We start from the raw sequence: 18,743 nt of genomic DNA on the forward strand, positions 1-18,743 counted from the left end.
TGCCGCGCCTGGCCCGCCCCCTCGAGCAGCCCGAGCCTCCGGAGGGGCGGAGACAGCGGCGCTCCGTTGGGAGGGGGCGGGCGAGCGCTGCGGCCGCCTCCGCAGAAAAGAAGCGGGAAGCTGGCGGCCCCTTCGCTGGAGAGGGCCAGGCCGGCTCCCTGCTACTGCTGGGCAGGCCAAGGGCCCAGCGCTCGGTCCACGGAAGGGAGGGAGCCACGCGGCCCCTTTGGCGAGCGAAGGGGTGTGCTGGCCGGGCCAGTTCCGCCAAGTGACGTCGGCTTCCGAGTTTCACAGAACTCTTCGGCAGGAGGCTGCCACTGCAGCCGCCTCACTGCCCCCAGGCCCGCCTTTCCTCCTCTCTCCCTGCGGGCTTTGGCCGCTCAAGGAGAGCGCCGCGTAAGACTCCGGGCCCAGCAACCCGGCAGGTCCCCAGCGCGGCCTCCTTCCTTCCCGTCGCCTGCAACCCGAGAAAGCCAAGCGGGCAAGGACGGCCCGGCCCAGCCGCAGGCCTTGGCAGCGCTCCCCTCTCCCGAATCGGGGGCGCCTCTCGTTCTTCTCCAGAGCCCCCCCCCCTTTTTCCGGGCGCCGGTTTCTGCGCCATTCCCAGGAACAAAGGGCGCCTCAAGTCCCCCCCCCCCCGGTTCCCTTAACGGCGCTGCTGACCGTCGTCTGCAAAGGCAGAAATGCGGGCCGGGAGAAGGTCGTGTGTGTTGGGGGAGGGGAGGCAACTTTTCCCGCCCCTCCAAGTTTCGGGCTGGAAAGGAGCTTCCCGGAGTTGCAAGCGCCCGGGATTGGCCTCCGGTGGCGTCCCCGGGGCCCGTTTTCAGGGTGGCGCACGAGGAGCGAACTGGGCTGTCCCCCCTCGGGCCCCGGCCTCGCTGTCGGAGCGCCTTGCCCTGGCCCTGCAGGGGGCTGAAGCCACGGGCGTGGAGATGGGCGGGAAGGCCGCCCGGGGGCCTCCCGTGCTCCGCTCCCCTCTGCTGAAAGCGAGGCCTACAAGAAGAGCCGCCGGCGGCTGGCTGGCTGGCTGGTGCCGAACAAGGCGACCCCGAGAGGTCCGGGGGCCGGGACGCCTCTCGAAGCCCCCCTTTACCACGAGGGCCGAGCCGGGGAGCGAGGCGAGCCAGGCTCACGCCAGTCGGCCACCAGCCCTGCTCCGTCCCCGTCGCAGCCACAGGCGGCGCGGACGGGGATCCCCTGGAGGGCGGGGAGGAAGGGCCGCGGCCAGCCCCCCGCCTCTCCCTCGCGGCCTCCCGGCTGCAACGGCTTCCGCGGCGGAACCCGAGCCGCGCCTGACCTCCGCGCGACCCCGCCGGAGCGCCTGGCTCGCGTCTCGGGTTCCGATCCGCTGGCAAGGGCGCTCGGGCCGGCGGTGGCGCTCCAGGCGGGGAGGAGGGAGCCGTTTGCCAGCCCAGCCCCCAGGCCAGGTGCGAGGGCTGCAGGCCGACGCCAGCCCGGGCCCTGCCCTGCCCTCCCCGCGTGGCCGCTCGCCTGAGGACACCGGCAAAAATAGACGGGGCGCGAGGCGAGCAGGTGTCCCAGAAGCGCTGACCCAGCGGAGTCCTGCCGGAGGACGCGAGGGGAAACCGGGACAGGCGGGGCGGGGGAGGGTCCTGCCGGGAGGGCTGAGCAGGAAGGAGGCCTTCCGGGGGGGAGGGGGGCGCAGCTCCGGTTTCAGGCGAGCCGAGCGGGCCTGGCTCCAGCGCGGCGGCGGAAGCCGGTGAGGATCACCTTCCCAGTCTGGCTGCAGGAGCCCGGCGGCGGCGGCCCTTTCGGGGGGTGCGGACCGGGGCAGAGACTGTGGCGAGCCGGCGCTGGCCTGGAGGACTGGAGCGAGCAGGCCGGGGGCGCCCCGCGCTTTCTGCTGTTCTCCCCGCCGCCTCCTCTCCCGGCCACCTGCGAGTCAGGCGGGGCGGGGCGGGGGGCACCAAATCCACCTCTCCGGCCGGCGACTTGTGCAGGGGGATCGGTTTGCCAGGCAGCCTGGGGGAGTGGGGTTCCGCCGCCGGCGGGGGGCGGAAGGCAGCTGCCCGCGGAATGACGGGCCGGGGCCAGCTCTTCTCGGCCGGAACCAGGCGACGTGCACCTTCTCGAGGGGGCTTTTCCCCGGACTCGGACGGGAGAATCTCCCCACCGTTCAGGGCCGTCGGGTCGCCCGTTCCAGGCCGACTAAGGGGCTCGACAAGGCGCTCCGGAGCTGCGCGGAGCCGGTAAGTGCCCCTCGGCCCTGCGGCGGCGCTCACCTTCCCCCCTCGCCCAACACGCCTTGGCGGACGCCCTTGCTCTGAGCGAAGCTGTTTTGCAGGAGCAGAGCCCGCGGCAGGGCTTTGTCCGCGGTGGCTCCGCTCGGGGTTCGGCCCGCCCCGGCTCGCGTGCGTAATCGAGAGCAGCGCCTGAGTGACAGTCGATTTCATTCCCGGCACGTTCTCCAGCCTGTACTCTAAACCTCTGCGACCCCTCGAGGTTCCCTGGTAGCCTAGAGCGCTGCCAGGCCACCCCGTCTAGCGGACGGGGTAGGCGCTCCATCGGGCCCAGGGAGTCCATGCAGCGGCTTTTGTTCGGCTTGGCTGAAGGTCATCTGGTCACTGCGCCTGTCAGGATGCTGGTCTCGCCTGGGTCCCTGTGGGGTCATCTGGCTGCCCTCCCCTTGATGCCGAAGGAGCTCAGCAAGGTCCCTGGTTCCCTTTCCCTGCTCCCTTCCCTTCTAGCCGCTTGCACTTCCTTTAAGCAGAAGGAAGGGGGGCTTGGCTGCCAGGAGACACCCGCCCCTCCCCATCTAGTCCTCTTTCTACAAACTAGAGAGTGATGGTTGTTGTGGGTTTTCCGGGCTGTATTGCCGTGGTCTTGGCATTGTAGTTCCTGACGTTTCGCCAGCAGCTGTGGCTGGCATCTTCAGAGGTGTAGCACCAAAAGACAGAGATCTCTCAGTGTCTCTGTCTTTTGGTGCTACACCTCTGAAGATGCCAGCCACAGCTGCTGGCGAAACGTCAGGAACTACAATGCCAAGACCACGGCAATACAGCCCGGAAAACCCACAACAACCATCGTTCTCCGGCCGTGAAAGCCTTCGACAATACAAACTAGAAAGTCTTAAGGCACGTTCTAGACCAGCCGCTCCTCCTGCCATTGTCTGTAGGGCACCCTGGGACCCTTCCTTGACTGGGGGGGGGGTTCCTCTCTCTGCCGCCATTCTAGCCGGCCGCATCTGCGCTTCTGACCTGGGACACTTCCCAAGGCTGCACTGCCCACCACCAGGGGCTGGCTCTGTGTCAAGCTGTTCTGCCTGGCATGACTTTCCAGGCAGCCTCACTACCAGGGAACCCCCGAGCCCAGCCTTGTGGAGGACTGTTCAAGGAAGTATGTCCAGAGGCACCAGTCTTTCTTTCACAAGCCACAGGAATGTCTCTCTAATTAAGGCATTAGGTGGCCTGGGTGTGTGTGGGGGGTAGACTAGATGGCCTCAGGAACCCCAGAAACCAGGAGGCAGCCAAGAACAAACTCCCAGAGTGCCCAGTCTTTGCCAAGCAGGGCGAGACAGGAGTGCCAAGGTCCCACAAACTGCCCAATGATGCCAAGGAAGATGATGAGCAGGAAAGATATTCCAAGATACACATTCCATTTTATTTAGTCTAATATTTGGATTTCCCTGGGCAGACCCAGGCTGATAAATACTTATTCTCAACACATATCAGCACACACACAAACATAAGTGCAAATGTCAGTGAACTCAATTGCTTGTTGTAGAGGTGCAAAAAGCAATAGAAACATTCCGTTTGAAGCTCTGGTGAGAACCAAAGTGCAGATTTGGCAAACAAACAAAAAAAGCAACACCTCCAAGGCACCATCGAGCTGACGGAAGGCCAGAGAGGAAAAGCAGCTTGCCCACGGCCACTGTGGCCAGCCAAGCACAGTGGCCCAGTGCACTCTAAGGGAAAGGAAGCAGGATGCCAAGGTAGGCGGGGGGGGGGAGGGTCCCAAGGCTGAGCCCCCGGCCTGCCCCACCCCTAGGACAAGGGGCTTCCTTCCCCTTGGCCCCTCTCCTGTGCAGAGAGGCTGCCTCTTGGCTCTGCTGCCCACACGTGTGAGCCTGGTGGGCCAGCCACTGGGCCCAGCAATCCCAGCAGGTGTTCAAGGGCAACTCCCCCACCCCCACCCCGTTCCTCACGGGGCCTTTTGATCCCAGGTCTGGCAGCAAGAGGAGAGGAACGCAACGGGCCTGTTGGTCTGCAGTCGGGAACAGCCACACACCGCCCACCGCCCAGGCCGCATGGCACAAACAGGCAAGGCTGAACTGTTGCCAGGTCTTGAGCCCACTGAGCAGAGGGGGGGGGCACTCTGGATTCCCTCTCCAGGGCTATGGGAGTGGGCGGGGAAGCCAGAGGCAAGAAAACAGCCACGGGCAGCAGGCGAGGCAAGAGGGGGGAGCTGGGAGCCCTCCTCCCAGGGCAAAGGGGGCAGCTCCTCCTCCTCGGAAGGTTCCCCACCCCGGCAGGAGGCAGCTTTGGAGAAGCAAACAAGCAGCCTGGCCCCACGCCTCCCCACCCCCACCGCTGAGTTGTGCAAAGAGGGCGGCAGGTAAGGGAAGAGCCACGGCCCCGGTGGAAGCGCCCGGAAGGGAGCGCGCCCATGGAGCTCCGGGACACTTCCCTTCCCTGGGGCCTGGAGGGGCAGAAACGGAACTGCAGGCTGGACTGTTGGAATGCCCCCTCCCACTGGCAGTGAATGGTCTTGGCAGTTGTGGGTTGTCAGCAGTGGCAGTTTTTGCATTGGCAAAGAGAACCAGCCCGTCACCAGCCGCTTCTGTCCCTGAATGCCCCCTTTTGATGCTCGTCCCCTGCCCAGCCCAGGAAATCAACTGCCCCACCCTACCCTACTGGATTTGCAGCCTCAGCCCCTGGGCTTCAGATGGCCGGGGAAGTGCTGGGCAGGGGCTCAGCAAAGACTGGGGTGAGAGGAGGCAGGGCGGAGCAGAGCCGCTCTGCACAGGGGAGTGTGTGGCTGGGATGGGGTGGCGTAGCAAGGCCTCCTTGCAGACTCGAAGGCAAAGATGGGCTCTGCCGTCGTGGCCTTGAACCCAAGCAAGAAGGGCCGCAGTGCCAGGATCACTGGCCAGCCAGCTCCCTTTCTTGCCCATTCAGCCACAGCAGAGGATGTGCCCCCTCCCGCCCCAGTTTTCCATGTTGCTCAGGCCTCCCCCCTGCAGCCTGCTGGAAGCAGACTGCTCAATGCCGCCCCTGCAGCTGGGGAGGATGGGGTGGGGGTAGAGGCTGCGTGGCATCACAGGGATCCGGGAATAGGCCAATCACATGGGCAGGGGCAGCGGAGGCCATAAGAAGGGAGCCCGCTCTACTTGGGGCCTTCCTCGGGGTTGCCCTCACCATCCGTCTTCCCCTCTTCCTCTGTCTTCTGGTCGTCCGTATTCAGCTTCTGCTGCTTCCTCCGCCGGAGACACTTGACCACAACCAGTGCCAGAATCACCATAGCCAGGAAGCCGCCCACTGAAGCGCCCACAATCACTGCCACGGTGGAGTCACGTTCAGGGGGCACTGTGGAAACAATGCCAGGCAGGTGGGCACCACACAAGGCCCTGGAGGCCCTGGATACAAAGGGTGGGGACCTTCTGCCAGCCGAGCCCCTCTCCCCTGCCCACCCCCCAGGGCTTCTGGATGAGGTCTGCTGGGAAAGGGCTCGTGGGAGGGGGCAGGAGCAGCCTCTGTGCCGAGGGGGGGCAGGACCCCTGCCTGGGCACTGACCTTCTGTGACGACTTTCAGGTTGATTTTGGCGTGGCCCTTGTGCCGGTCAGGGGGGTTCAGCACATAGCAGTTGTAGAGACCCTCGTCCTCCAGCTGCACGTCATGGAGGGTGAAGGAGACGTCATACTTGGCCAGGTTCCCTGTGAACTTCACACGGTTCCCAAAGCGAATCTGCTCCACAGGAACAACCTTGGATTTAAACTGCAACAACTGGGCAGGGCAGGGCAGGGCAGGTAGACACACGTTTGGTGTTATTCAACCAGCTCCTATACTTTCATGAGCCATTGGTCAAACATGGAATGGCTCCAAACTAGAAGCTGGTTAAGATCTAAGCCATAGGAGGTGAAGCAGTGGAGTGAGGGGAGAAGGAACAACCAGCCCAAAAGTTTGACCTCTAAGGAACAAGCCAGACGCCCTGAAGCGCCATGCCAAGGGGCCTGCAGCCCTTGGGATGTGAGACCGCTCCAAGCTGGGCTGCACCAGGGATCTGGGCCAGAACATCTCCCTGGAATCTGAGACGTCACACCGCAGAGTGCCTGGCCCGGGATTGGGACCCGCTGCCAGCAGCCCTGGCCCATGTGGGCTGGCTTGGAAGAACTTCCAGACTGGGTGGATTTATTTCTAGGCAGGATTGATCCCCTCCCACCCTGCCTCTGAACTGCTTCCACACCCCAAAGGGTCAGCCTTGTGCATTTCCGTGACCTTCTGTGAGGGAGGCCTGCCTCCGCATGGGAAAGGGGTGACTCACCATGACCTCGGTGCAGTTCCCGCACTCCTGGTAGGTCCAGTTGAGGGAGAACTGCTTCTCAGTCACTCGATAGCAGGAGTTGAAGGTGCAGGGGAAGTGGGCGGAGGAGCCATTCAGCGCATTGACGGTGGCCGGGGCTGTGACCTCCATGGCCAGGCCGCTGGGCGCTGCCGGGGAAGGGGGGGAAGGAGCCAGCATTAATCCATTTTCCTGAGGTAGAAGAACAAGCGGCCACCCCTGCTGGGCTTAGGGGGCTTTCTCATCCCTCCCAGTCCTGAGGTGAGGGGAGTATCAAGAGGGCGTGGCACCAGAGCCTGCTCTTGAGCTTGGCGTGCGGCGGACAGCGCAGCTTCCTGGCAGCCAGAAGAGTGCCCGGCGGTCAGGGGATGACAAGCGGCCAGGGACAGATTCCCTGCCCTGTGCCCGCCGTTTCAGGTAGGCTGTCAGTACGGCTAGCCAGCCTCGTGCCCAAATCGAGAGTCCACAGCTGTGGTCTCATCTGCAGCATGTCAATGCCCAGAGAAGGTGCCATTCACCACCAGCGCGCCCTCAGTCATGGCTCAAGGGCCCTGCCCCATGCTTGGGGGTCATGCTGCAGGAATGGGCTGGAGCTGCAGCCACTTGCCACGCTGCTGGAGGCAAGCCACACAATATGAAACCTTCAGAGCGGGCGGGCGGGCGGGCGGGGGGGGGGGAGCAAATGCCCACAGCCGTTCACACATCTGAGCTGTTTCTTTCCCCGCTGACTCCAGATCAACCCCAGCCCATGTCATTGGGAAAAGTGTTGCAGTAAGCTGCTTGCTGCAGAATCTGCAGTGCGCTGCAGAGATTGGATGCAGCAATTGCTGAGGTAGTTTCTGGCTGTGCTCTTCAGATTTTAATGCAAGCAGGAGTGTGCCCCCCCCCATGAGCAGGAACTGTGCCATCTCTTCTTCCATTCCCTACTGACTGGCTTTCTGCCTCGCCAGGACTGCCCACCAACCCAGGGCAGACCAGGCCATTCCCCCAGGGCAAGGGCCTCTGCCCCCCACCCTGCTCGCCCCTGCTGATTTGAGCTGCCCAGGATCCACCCTCCCAGCATCTCCCAAGCCATCTTGCAGCTCAGCTTCTAGGTGTGCCTTTTGGGCAGGGGAAAGAGAAAAGGGCCCACAGTCCGTGGGTACCCTGGCCCCAGGTGTGTGGTGGCATCCAGGCAAGCGATGAGAGCAAGCACGTAGAAGCCCCGCTGCTGTGATTGGGGGGGGGGGCTGGTACGCCTGGCCCCCAGACAAGGGAGCCGGGTCTGGGCCTCAGCAAGCTCGGCAGACTTCAGGTCAGATCAGGAATGCCCTCTGGGCATTCTCCCCCCCCCCCCTCCCTGCAAGATGCTCGGCCTCTCTGGGATGCTGGAAGGACGTGACAAAGGCGCTGCCCCCTCCGGAGCGGCCTTCTTCCTTGGGAAAGCCCCACGTGGCAACCGGGGGAGGACCAAGGCCTCAGTGGCCTCCAAGCCACGGAAAGCCCCCTTGACCACAGGCGACGGGAAGGTCAGGCACAGGCCGGGTGCCTCAGAAGAGGTTTCTTGCTTGCTTACAGCAGTTATGCCCCTCCCTTCTCCCCCGCGGGGACCCAAGGGACGTACATCGGTCTCCCCTGCCTCCCAACAACCACCCTGTGAGGTAGTCCGGCTGCGAGGGCACCGCTGTCACCCAGGCGCTCCCATAGCCGAGCGGGAGGTGGCGGCTGGCTCGCCTCTGCCTGGTGGCCGGGCCAAAGGCGCTGAGTCCAGGACGGCCGGGCCAGCGACGCACCCCCTCCCAGGCCAGGCTCGCCCCGCCCGGTTCGCCAGGCCGGCGGACGGGCTGGGCACTGGCCCCGCAGGCGGCCCTCCCTCGCCGAGCCTCTGGGCAGCAGCTCCTGCCGCGCCGCAGAGCGAACACGCGAAGGAGGGCGGGCACGTCAGGAAAGGGCCCCGCCGCCCCCGTGCCCGCCCGCCCGCCCGCCCGCAGCCCCTTACCCCGCGCGAGGAGGGCGCCCAGCAGCGCCAGGGCGGGGAGCGCCAGCCGGGGGCGGCCGGGGCGCATGGCCGGGCCGGGCTGCGGGCGGAGGGCTGCACTCGCGGGCGCCCGGCCTGTCGGGGCGGCGCGCTGTGCAGGGCTGCAAGATGGCCGGCTGGGGCGGCCGCGAAGAAAGGGGGGCCGCGTCGATTCTGCGGTTGGCGGATCTCGGCGAGGCGAGCGGGAGGGCGCGAAAGCCTTCCGCGGAGGAAACTGCTCGACGCGCCCTCCGCAGGCGACCACCGCGGGGGAGACCAGCCCGGGATGGGCCAACGCACGACCCGCCTGGCCGGCCTCGACGCTGCTCCTGCCCCTGCCCAGCCCCGGCCAGGCCCGAGGTGCGCACGCCCAGCCCCGGTCCCCGCGCCTCCGTGGGCACCTCGGGCTCGGCTTCGCGAGAGCGGCCCGCAGAGCCCAGGGCTGCTTCGACGGCAAACGGGCTTGGGCTTTTAAGTGCCCGCCCGCTCGCCCGAGGCCCGCGGTTGCGCTTTCAGGGAAGCAACCCCCCCCCCCCATGCACACACTTCAGACGGGGAGGAGGAGGCGCCCCTCCTCCTCCTCCTCGCCCGGAGCGGGGCGCGGGCCACCTCGGGGAGCAGCCGGCACCCCCGTCCTGACGCACGAGGCCGGCCCGCTCTGCCCTTGGCTGGGCGCGCGAAGGCTGCGCCGAGGGGCGGCCCAGGCCCTCCGCCCCCCCCTTCTGTTCGACGGGGACCCCCAGGCGGCAGGCCCGGCAGAGCCGCGCACAAGAGGCCCCGAGGGCGTCTGGATTCAACGGCCCCTGCTGGGCCCTCCCTCCCGGCTGCCTGCTGCTGAGGCGGCCACCGGCAGGAGCCCGGCTGGGGCGGGGGGGATCCGAAGCCGGCGGGTGTTTGAGGGCGGCGCCCCCTCCCCGTCCCCCGCGCGCGTGCAAAGCGCCCCCCCCCCGCCCGGCGCTGGAAATCTCGAGCCGGGTGGCGACGTGAAACAGGAGGCTGCTGCTTCTGCCGCCGCCGCCCCTGCCCAGGCGGGAAGGCCGGCGGGGGCCGAGCGAGGCAAGCGCCCCTCTCTGCAGCGCGCTTCCCAGGCAGGCGCAGCCCTTGCTCGGCGCGGCGCTCGGAAGCGGGAGGTTTCCACGCCTTGGGCCCTCCGCCTGGCCTGGGACCGTGGAAAGGCGGCGGCGGCGGCGGCGGCGGGTGTTGCTGCCCGGCAAGGTGAAGCGCAGGCCTCCTGGGGACCTCGTTCGGGGACAGGCCCGCGCCAAGCTGGGGCCGGTGGGGGTGGGGGTGGGGGTGGGTTGCGAGGGCAAGGAGCGGAGCCCAGCCAGGCTTGGCCCTGCGGGCACATCGCACGGGGCAAGGCAGGAGCAGTGCCGGCGGCCGGGCACCCTGTCCCCGGCAGCCGGGCAAAGGCAGGCGGCGCAGGGACGTTCCAGCGGGTCACATAGCTGGGCCCGAGGCACAGGCAGGCAGAGCGCTCCCGCCTGGCCGCGGCGGGTGCCGGAGGGAGGGAGGCAGGGAGGGCGGCCGGCCTCCCTCTTACCCGGGGCCGGGTTCGCTCTGCGGCAGTGAAAAGTAACCCGGGGGGGGGGGATCGGGTTTCAACACCTTGAAGAAGGAAAAGGGAAAGGCGGAACAGACGCACTGCTAGGGCAACCTTTAAAACAAGGGGGCAAATGCCAAGGAACCCTTGGAATGAAAACAGAGATTGGAATGGAGTGCGCAGAACCATCAGGGAGGGCAAGTGGACTGAGAGAGAGATTTTATCTCACACACATCCAGTCGGACACAGGTAGTGCCAAAGACCCAAATGCGTCAGCATAAATGGCCAGCTATTCCTATTGCCTGTGCCATCTGCAGCTCAAGGGAGAGAGAGAACATAGCAAGGGCAGTGGAGGCTTGTAAGGCCAAGAATCTGCAAGGGAGGTCACCTGGGGCAGCTGAAGATCCAGGCAGATCCTGGACCTGCACAAACACAAGGCTTTGGCATCCCGAGGGGAAGGAGGGGCTCGGCATGGGGTCCAGAGGGAAACAGAGCAGAAGTTCAGGCAGCAAGTTGGAGAGATCCAGAGAGGAAAGCAGACCGAGCAGGACTTGGCACAGCAAGAGAAGCGGAAGGTGTTCAGCAGGAACCCCTCTGTCAGCCACCCCACTGGCTTCCCATCAACTCAAGGTCATTGTCAGTCTACGGAAGACAGAATATGTTGAAGTGGACTCCCAGCCCTTGCAGCAAGAAATCCAAGCTCTCTTAAGTAAATGGGTCTTTATTGAGATATCATCGGCTTCGCCATACGTAGGTCCATAGGTTACACAGAAGCAGTTAAAGGCGTCTGGCAGTACACAGGTCTCCTGTTAAGAATGACGCATTGAGCACAGGATACATTATATCAACCCGTTCACATGTTCCCCCAGCCCTCCGGCTCTCCCAGCCAAACACAATCAGTATCGGGACAGAAGGAGCTGTCCCAAGGCCGTTGCGGCGAGCCATCCAAGATAAGGGCTCTCCCGTCTCGGAATCTGGAAAGCAACAAGGGAACAGGTGCACGAGGCTATTGCACCATATCATAGGCTGGGTAACAATATGGAGGGACAGTGGGCAACAGACCTGACAGTCATCAAGACTATCACATTCAAAGCCCTTCATGACCTCTGCCCCTCATATCTGTGTGACCCTCTCTCCCCCCCCCACCCGTTCCATCAGGTCAGCTCCACTCCTCTGAACAGGGCCTTCTGCGCAGACCACCTCAGTTGGGCAAAATCTTTTTTTTTTTTTTGAAAAATTTTTATTGGGTTAGAATCCATTATTTCCACATTTACATTCAATTTTCCCCAATTTTTTCATCTCTAACCCCCTCCCTTTCCCCCCCCTTTTTGTTGACCTCCAACAGCTTTCCAACCCTTTGTCCCCTTTCCCTTACTTTTATTAGCTTCCTCTATCTAAAACAAATATATATTCTCCATTATTCTAAGCAGTACATCCTTAACTATTTTTAACATTATATGCCCAAACTGTAAGCCTTTGTTTCCATCTTAGATAAACAATTTATCCCAATTTTTCAATTTCAGGTATTTCTATATATCATAAACCATATAGATCATACGTTCGTTTATATCAAACAATTTGACTTATTCTCTATATATATTACTCATTCTATCTTTTTATAATAGTTCTATATATCTCTCCTCACGTAGTCAATCAATTTGACCCATCTATATCTTCAGACATTCAGTTTGGTACAAAACTTGTCAGAAAAAAAAAGAAAATATTGTTAGTTAATCGCTCCTTATATTTAGTCCTTATAATTAATTATTTTCTCTATGTTCTGTTTGTTAACCTATATATATCTATATATATGTCAATCTATTAATCTGACTGCTTATTAATTCACATTTATCTCTTCTCCCCCCGGTAAAGTCTCCCCCCTCTACTTCAATACTTCAGTAGTTCTCAAACTGCCACAGTTTTCCTCCCACCTCCCATTTCTTCTCCAGGTATTGTTTCAGCTTCTCCCAGTCTGTGTTGAACTGCCCTGAGTCCAGATCTCTCAATTTTCTTGTCATCTTGTCCATTTCAGCCATATACAGCAATTTGTAAGTCCAATCTTCAATAGTTGGCACTTCTTGTACTTTCCATTTTTGCGCATACAAAAGTCTAGCTGCTGCTGTCATATAAAATATCAACGTCCTGTGTTGGGCTGGAATTCCCTCCATTCCCAAGTTCAGTAGCAGGAGTTCTGGGTTCTTATTAATTTGAAATTGTAAAATTTCACTCATTTCTCTTATTATTTCCCCCCAGTACTGCCTGGCTACCTCACACGACCACCACATATGATAGAGGGAGCCCTCATGCTTCTTACATTTCCAGCATTTATTAGAAGTATTCAAATTCCCTAGCGCAATCTTCTTTGGTGTCATGTACCAACGATAGATCATTTTATAAATGTTCTCTTTGATATTAATACATGTCGTTGTCTTCATTGTAGTTTTCCACAAGTATTCCCATGCCTCCATTGTTATTTCTTTATTAAAGTTTATAGCCCATTTCACCATTTGTGTTTTAACTATCTCATCCTCGGTATACCACTTCAACAGTACTTGGTATACCTTGGATATTCTTTTCTTATCTTCTTTAAGAAGGGTCTGCTCTAGTTCCGAATTCTCTATTCGTATACCTCCCTTTACAGAGTCCGAATTATATAAGTCTCTGATCTGTCTATACTGGAACCAATCGTAGTTAGGTGATAGTTCCTCTTGTGTCTTTATTCTAAGTTTGGATGCTTCAGTTTTAGTTATTTCTTTATACGTTAAACATTGTTGTTCATTATCAACAGCTCTCGGGTCTATCACCTCATATGGAACCACCCACAAAGGGGTTCCTTCTTGTAGATAAATTCTGTACTTCTTCCAGATTATGTATAGACTTCTCCGAACAAAGTGATGCAGGAACATCGAGTTGACCTTTACTTTGTCATGCCATAAATATGCATGCCATCCAAATATTTTTTTATATCCCTCTAGGGCTAATAGTTTCTTGTTCTTTAATGTCATCCAGTCTTTCAACCAAACTAGGCAGATTGCATCATGATAAAGTCTCAGATTGGGCAGTTGCATTCCGCCTCTTTCCTTTGCATCTTGTAAAACTTTCACTTTCACTCGAGGCTTCTTGCCTGCCCAAACAAAATCTGATATTTTCCTCTGCCATTTTTCAAATTGTTTGGAGTCTCTGATGATTGGTATTGTCTGTAGCAAAAACATTACTCTTGGTAACACATTCATCTTAACTGCTGCAATCCTGCCCAACCATGACAAATTCAATCTATTCCATTTAATCAAGTCTCTCTCTATCTGAGTCCATAGTTTTTCATAATTGTTTTTGAATAGATCTATGTTCTTTGCAGTTAATTCGACTCCCAAATATTTCACTTTACTTGTTACTTCACAATCCGTTGTTTCCATTAACAATTGTTGTTTCTGCTTAGTCATATTTTTGCATAATATCTTTGACTTCTTTTTGTTAATGAAGAAACCTGCCAAGTCTCCAAACTCCTTGATCTTATCTATCACTCTTGGCATGTTCTCCAATGGGTCCTCTACAATTAACATTATGTCATCCGCAAATGCTCTGACCTTATATGAATAGTCCTTTATTTTTATTCCACGAATTTCATCATCTTGACGTATTTGTATCATCAGAATCTCCAATACTAAAATGAACAACAATGGAGATAACGGGCAACCTTGTCTTGTTCCTTTACTTATCGTCAATTTCTTGGTCAATTCATCATTCACCACAATTGCTGCAGTCTGGTCTCTATAAATTTCCTTAATTGCTCTGATGAATCTTTCTCCCAATTGTAGCTTTTCCATAGTGGCAAACATAAAGTCCCAGTTTAAATTGTCAAACGCTTTTTCAGCGTCAACAAAGAAGAAACCAACCTCTTTGTCACAACGCTTGTCATAATATTCAATAGCATTGATCACTGTCCTTAAGTTGTCTCTTATTTGTCTCTGTTTGTTGCGTGTCTGCTAAATTCTCCATCGCGTCTTCTACTGTTTTAACTCTCTGCTGCGTTCCTTGTAATTCACTTCGTATTGTTTCCATACCTTTTTTCACTTCTGACAGCTCCGATTTTACTGTCTGTGTAACCTCTTTAACCTCTTTTATCAGCTCCAATTTCGTGTCCTTAAGTTCTTTAATCATATCTAAAAGTTTTTTGTCCAGGTTTTTATCCAGGTTTTCTATTGCCGATTGCCACTCTTTTTTTGACATCGTGGGGCTTGCTTTAGCTCGCTCCCACGAATCCGCTCTCTTCCTTAACTCCGTGGCGTAAAATTTAACGTTTTTCTATTTTAAATGTCCCGGTCTTCTTATAGAAATTAAATTTTAAAGAGTCCAAAATGTCGGGCGTCTTTTCTCTATGGTTTCTCTATGATTTTGTAATCCAAGATGGCCTACTTCCTCTTCCGCTGAAGCCGCGACCCTTCCCCTTTCAAAAATGGCGATTCCCTACTTCCTGCCCTCCAGCAAGGGCCGCTTCTCTCCAGCCACTCTATTGTTATTACGCACTTCCTGTCTCCCGTCTTCCCACAGCAGATCTCGCGATGGTGTCTTTTTCTCACAGCTCCAAAGCCACAGGTATTCAAAACAATAGTCCCATTTCTTTAATAACTTCTTTAAACTTAGTCTCTTTTTAAATTCAATTCCTGCCGAGTCTTCCCCTCCTTTTCACTAGTCTGTTGCAGTTTAAAAATCTACTTTTTTTCCTCTCTGTTTTTATCAATCTGTCCCGTCTCAGAAGATAATGATCTTTACCTTCTCTTCACTTTTCTCGGGTTGTAATCGCTGTTTCGATTTTAAGTTCTCCTCTCAGCTTCTTCCCCCAATCGATGCTTGGGTATGTAGGTCTTATGCCAGCCGAATTGGCCCCAAAACTGCCGCAGAGATTATAGCCGACCCGTCGCAAGGTGGGACCTCAAGGATCGGGGGGAGACTCGTTGTGTAGAGCCCCCCCTCGTCCGAGATTAGCTCACCCTAGGGTCTTGAGCGTTCTTTGCCTGCTCCCCGCCTGAGAGCAGTCGGCCGCGGGCTATTTTCACCCCGCCGGCCGGTTAAAACGGCAGTCCGGTCAGCTCCGCAAGTGGAGCTGCGTTAGACCTCCATGGATCCCAAACAGGAAGTCCCCCTCAGTTGGGCAAAATCGACAGCTGCTTTCTCGGGTGGCCCCCACCTTATGGAAAGGCCTGCCTGAGGAGGTCGGGAAAGCCACAAGCACAAGGCTCCTGGCCCAGCAGCAGCCTCCTCCCAATGCAGCTCCTCGCTGGTCTCAGCTGAAGGGGCTAATCCACCCCATCTGGAACGAAAGGGTTGCCAAGGGTGAAATGAGTGCTGATTGCAATTAATCTGTCTTAAAGGGAAAAAATGTTCCCCGTGAGGTTTAATGGGCTGTAGGGCCAGGGAGGGGCCTGCAGGAGTCTTGGTAGGGAACGCCTTTCTTCCTGGACTACAGCTCCCAGCTGCCCCGGGCCAAAAGGGGCGGAGCAGCCTCCACAGAAATACCCAGCCCATCTTGAGGGGAAAGGCAGTTGCCTTCTTGGTTGAAGGAGGAGAGGCTCCTGCTGCTGGATGAAACCCGGGTGCCTAAGCCCTAAATGTGGAGGGCCTGGGAGGCAGCAGAAAGGAAAGGAAGGGGGAACCTTCTTCCCTCAGACCCCCACCCCTTAAGGTAGAGCAGGGAACAGTGTGGTAGGGAAAGCAGACGGCGGTTCTCTTCAGTTTGATTTTCTGCCCTAGGGTGTTACCAGAACTGCTCTTTGATAAGGGGAAATTAGCTTTAGCAGTCTGTAACTAAAAATAGCGCGGATCTAACCTATGTTTACGGAGGTCCCGATTCCAGACACTCTAGTGACAAAGAGGCAGACTACAAATAGGTTCAAACACGTGTATTTACTAATAGTGTGGCGTAAGCCTGAACTTGCACATACACACAAGAAAGCACACAAGACCTAGGAAGTACAGAGTATGAAATATAGAGACTTTCGCATTAGCAGGTTCCCAACGTTGGGGGGGAATACTCACAATCCTGAAGCGAAGCAGAGACACAACAGCGAGGTGGTCCAATGCCAGCAGTGGAACCACAGAGGGACAGCAAGGAAGTCTGGATAGGATGGCACGCACCACAGACAGCGAGGGGTTCTGGATAGGAATGGCCTGAGCACCGTGTAGTCTGAGAGACCAGCTTAAATACCCCAAAACGTACCCTGGGGCTGGTGCTGTACTTGTTGGTTCTCACAGATTAAAACAAAGGTTCTAATGGGTCACAGAATGGCTTGGATGGGCCACTTTGGTAATCTGATTGTGATAAGTGACACCTCAGGAAGAAGGGACAAAGGAGGGAGGGGGAAATCCGAGTGGGCTGAATGGATGTTCCAGCGGACAGGGCTTGTCCTGATGTCATCAGCTCTGGAATGCGGAGGTTTCTTTGAGATGCATTCTCTAAGTGCTTGGGATGGTCGGCACTTAGTTCCTTCTCCGGGGCGGCTCCTAAGATATGCAGAGCAGGGCGAGGTACTCTCGCTGCGGACGTGGTGTGCCCGCTTCGCCAAAATGGCTTCTCAAAGCATTTTTCTTCCCTGGGTCTTCTGGCTGCCTAAGAACATGGTTGCCGGCTGGGCATAGCTGGGGCTGGTTAGCAGGTTGCCCGGTAGCAAGGGCAAGCTCGGGGACTGGCCCGCGGGAGGCTCCAGGCGGGAACTGACCAGGGGGCACCTAGCCAGGCTTGCTGGAGGTTTCCCTGGCAGGTGCCCGGCTGCTAGCAGTGGCTTGGGCCCATATGAGGCAGGCTTCCATGGAGGCAGGGGGAACAGCACATAAAACACAGTCCAAAGCAGGGAACAGGCACGGTCCATGGCAGATGGCAATGCAGGCACAGGGCACACTTGTAATAAAGTTCAAACACACACTGGGAAGTCCAGATACAGGTCAGGGCAGGGCTGCCCAGGAAAAGAGTCCTTTGTGCAGTTAACCAAACATGGAGTCAGGGAACTACACAGTCTATTGTAGCAGCAAGGCAATTAACAGCAAACAGGAAACTGACACGTGTACCAGGACACACACGTGCAAGGCAAATCTTTGTGTAGCAGTAAAACAGCAATGCAGGAAACTTTAACACAGTCCATGGCAGGCCTTAAAGCAGGAGAGGGGGCCTACTGGGCAACAAGGGGTTCTGAAAAAGGGGGGGGGTCTACCCTTATGTGTTGTGCCTTTACCTGCTTTGTGTGCAAGTGCTCTGTATATAGTTATTGAATTACACTTTTTGAATATAAAGAACCTGGTGGTGCTCTGACTACATAACCTCCCCCACTTGGCACGTTACAAGAAAGGAGGGAGCCCAGGAGAAACTGATACGGCTAGACCTTGGTGGGTTGTCAATTCTCCAGGGCCCAACCAAAGATTGGGTCATTCACTTCCCAGTACGGAAATTCAGCCGGAGGGGTCTCACTGCCCCTCAATCAGGTGGTGTACAAATCAGTGAGTGGTGGCGGCGATGGAGAGTGCAAGCCACACCCACCAGGGACAGTGGGAGGCAGATAGCGGGGCCAGCAGGCCATTGACGGTGGTTCAGTTGCCTGGACTGAGAGCCAGTGCCTGTTCTGCCACATGTGGTGGCAGTGGTGGGATCGAACGCCAGAGCACCAAATACTGTGTGGGGGGTGTAGCCCAACCCCCCCCCCCGAGCACCTAGCAGGCACAAACACACTGAACGGACCAAAAAGGGCTTTCTGTTTCTTTTTCAGGGTATGGAGTAGGGACAGCTTAGCTAGGCAGCATGGGGAAAGAAATCCTTGCTGGACTTTCGGCACTGAAAAAGCATGAATTGCAGGAGGAGTATAGACTCCAAGGCATTGATCCAGGAGACATGACGGTGGATGAACTGAAATACCATCTGACATCTCGTTATAAAGCTGCCACTGAGAAGCCCAGCTCCTCCAAGGCAGTAGAATTGGAAAGAATTCGCCTGCTACAGATTGAGTGACAGGCAGAAGCTCACAGACGAGAACAGGAATGAGAAATGGAGATGAAGAAAGCCAAGATGGAGATGGAGAAGCGGCGTCTTCTGGCACAGGAGGAGCAGAGTAGACATGAACTGGAGATGGCATGCCTTCGAGTGGGTCAGAGCAACAAGATCAGAGTCACTTCCAAGGATTGCGTCCACTACAAGGAGGGGGAAGACCTGTCAGTCTATTTGTCCAACTTCGAAAAGGTGGCAACCCAGTGGGGTCTGGCAGAAACAGATGGCCTACCTCTGCAGCATCTTGACAGGGGAGTTGGCTGCAGTGTACCATAGCATGCCTAGCCAGGATGGAGGAATCGCCTTCAAAGATTTCAAGTCGGCTGTGTTTAAACGGTTCCAGTTGGGACCCAACCATTTTCGCAAACATTTTAGGGCTTAAGCCCACTGCAGTGTAAATCTTATCTGGAGTATGGTACTAAACTGGGAGAAATGTGGGAAAGGTGGCTAACTGAAGCCAAGGTAAATGATATGAAGGGGGTGTCCCAACCGATGCTCCTTGATCAGCTGTACTCCAAGATGCCTAGGGAGTTACAATGCCTGATCAAGGACAAGGAGCCCAGAACCCTTGCTGAGGCCACTGACCTGGCAGACAAGCTGGTAGCCAACCAAGAAGGGGTGGAGTGGAAAAATGGGGCAGGGGGGCGGGGGCAGAGGG

At 57.2% G+C, this 18,743-nt stretch overlaps 1 protein-coding gene across 2 annotated transcripts; it reads right to left on the bottom strand.

Moving 5' to 3' along the window:
- Positions 1-3,599: 3,599 nt before the first annotated feature.
- Positions 3,600-8,921, bottom strand: LOC129342465 (sodium channel subunit beta-2-like). Of its 2 annotated transcripts, none has more exons than XM_054998251.1 (4): positions 8,499-8,921; positions 6,503-6,669; positions 5,754-5,847; positions 3,600-5,546 (listed from the first exon to the last, which is right to left on the bottom strand). In XM_054998251.1, exons 1-4 carry the CDS (start codon positions 8,563-8,565, stop codon positions 5,347-5,349), a joined length of 528 nt encoding a protein of 175 aa, XP_054854226.1. In that variant the 5' UTR covers positions 8,566-8,921; the 3' UTR covers positions 3,600-5,346. The 2 variants fall into 2 exon arrangements, with proteins under 2 accessions (XP_054854226.1, XP_054854225.1); XM_054998250.1 differs by having other exon boundaries at positions 5,754-5,964; positions 8,499-8,916.
- Between the last annotated feature and the right edge of the window lie 9,822 nt (positions 8,922-18,743).

This window comes from Eublepharis macularius, chromosome 14, assembly GCF_028583425.1.
Source record: "Eublepharis macularius isolate TG4126 chromosome 14, MPM_Emac_v1.0, whole genome shotgun sequence".
In the NCBI taxonomy this organism is placed as follows: domain Eukaryota; kingdom Metazoa; phylum Chordata; class Lepidosauria; order Squamata; family Eublepharidae; genus Eublepharis; species Eublepharis macularius.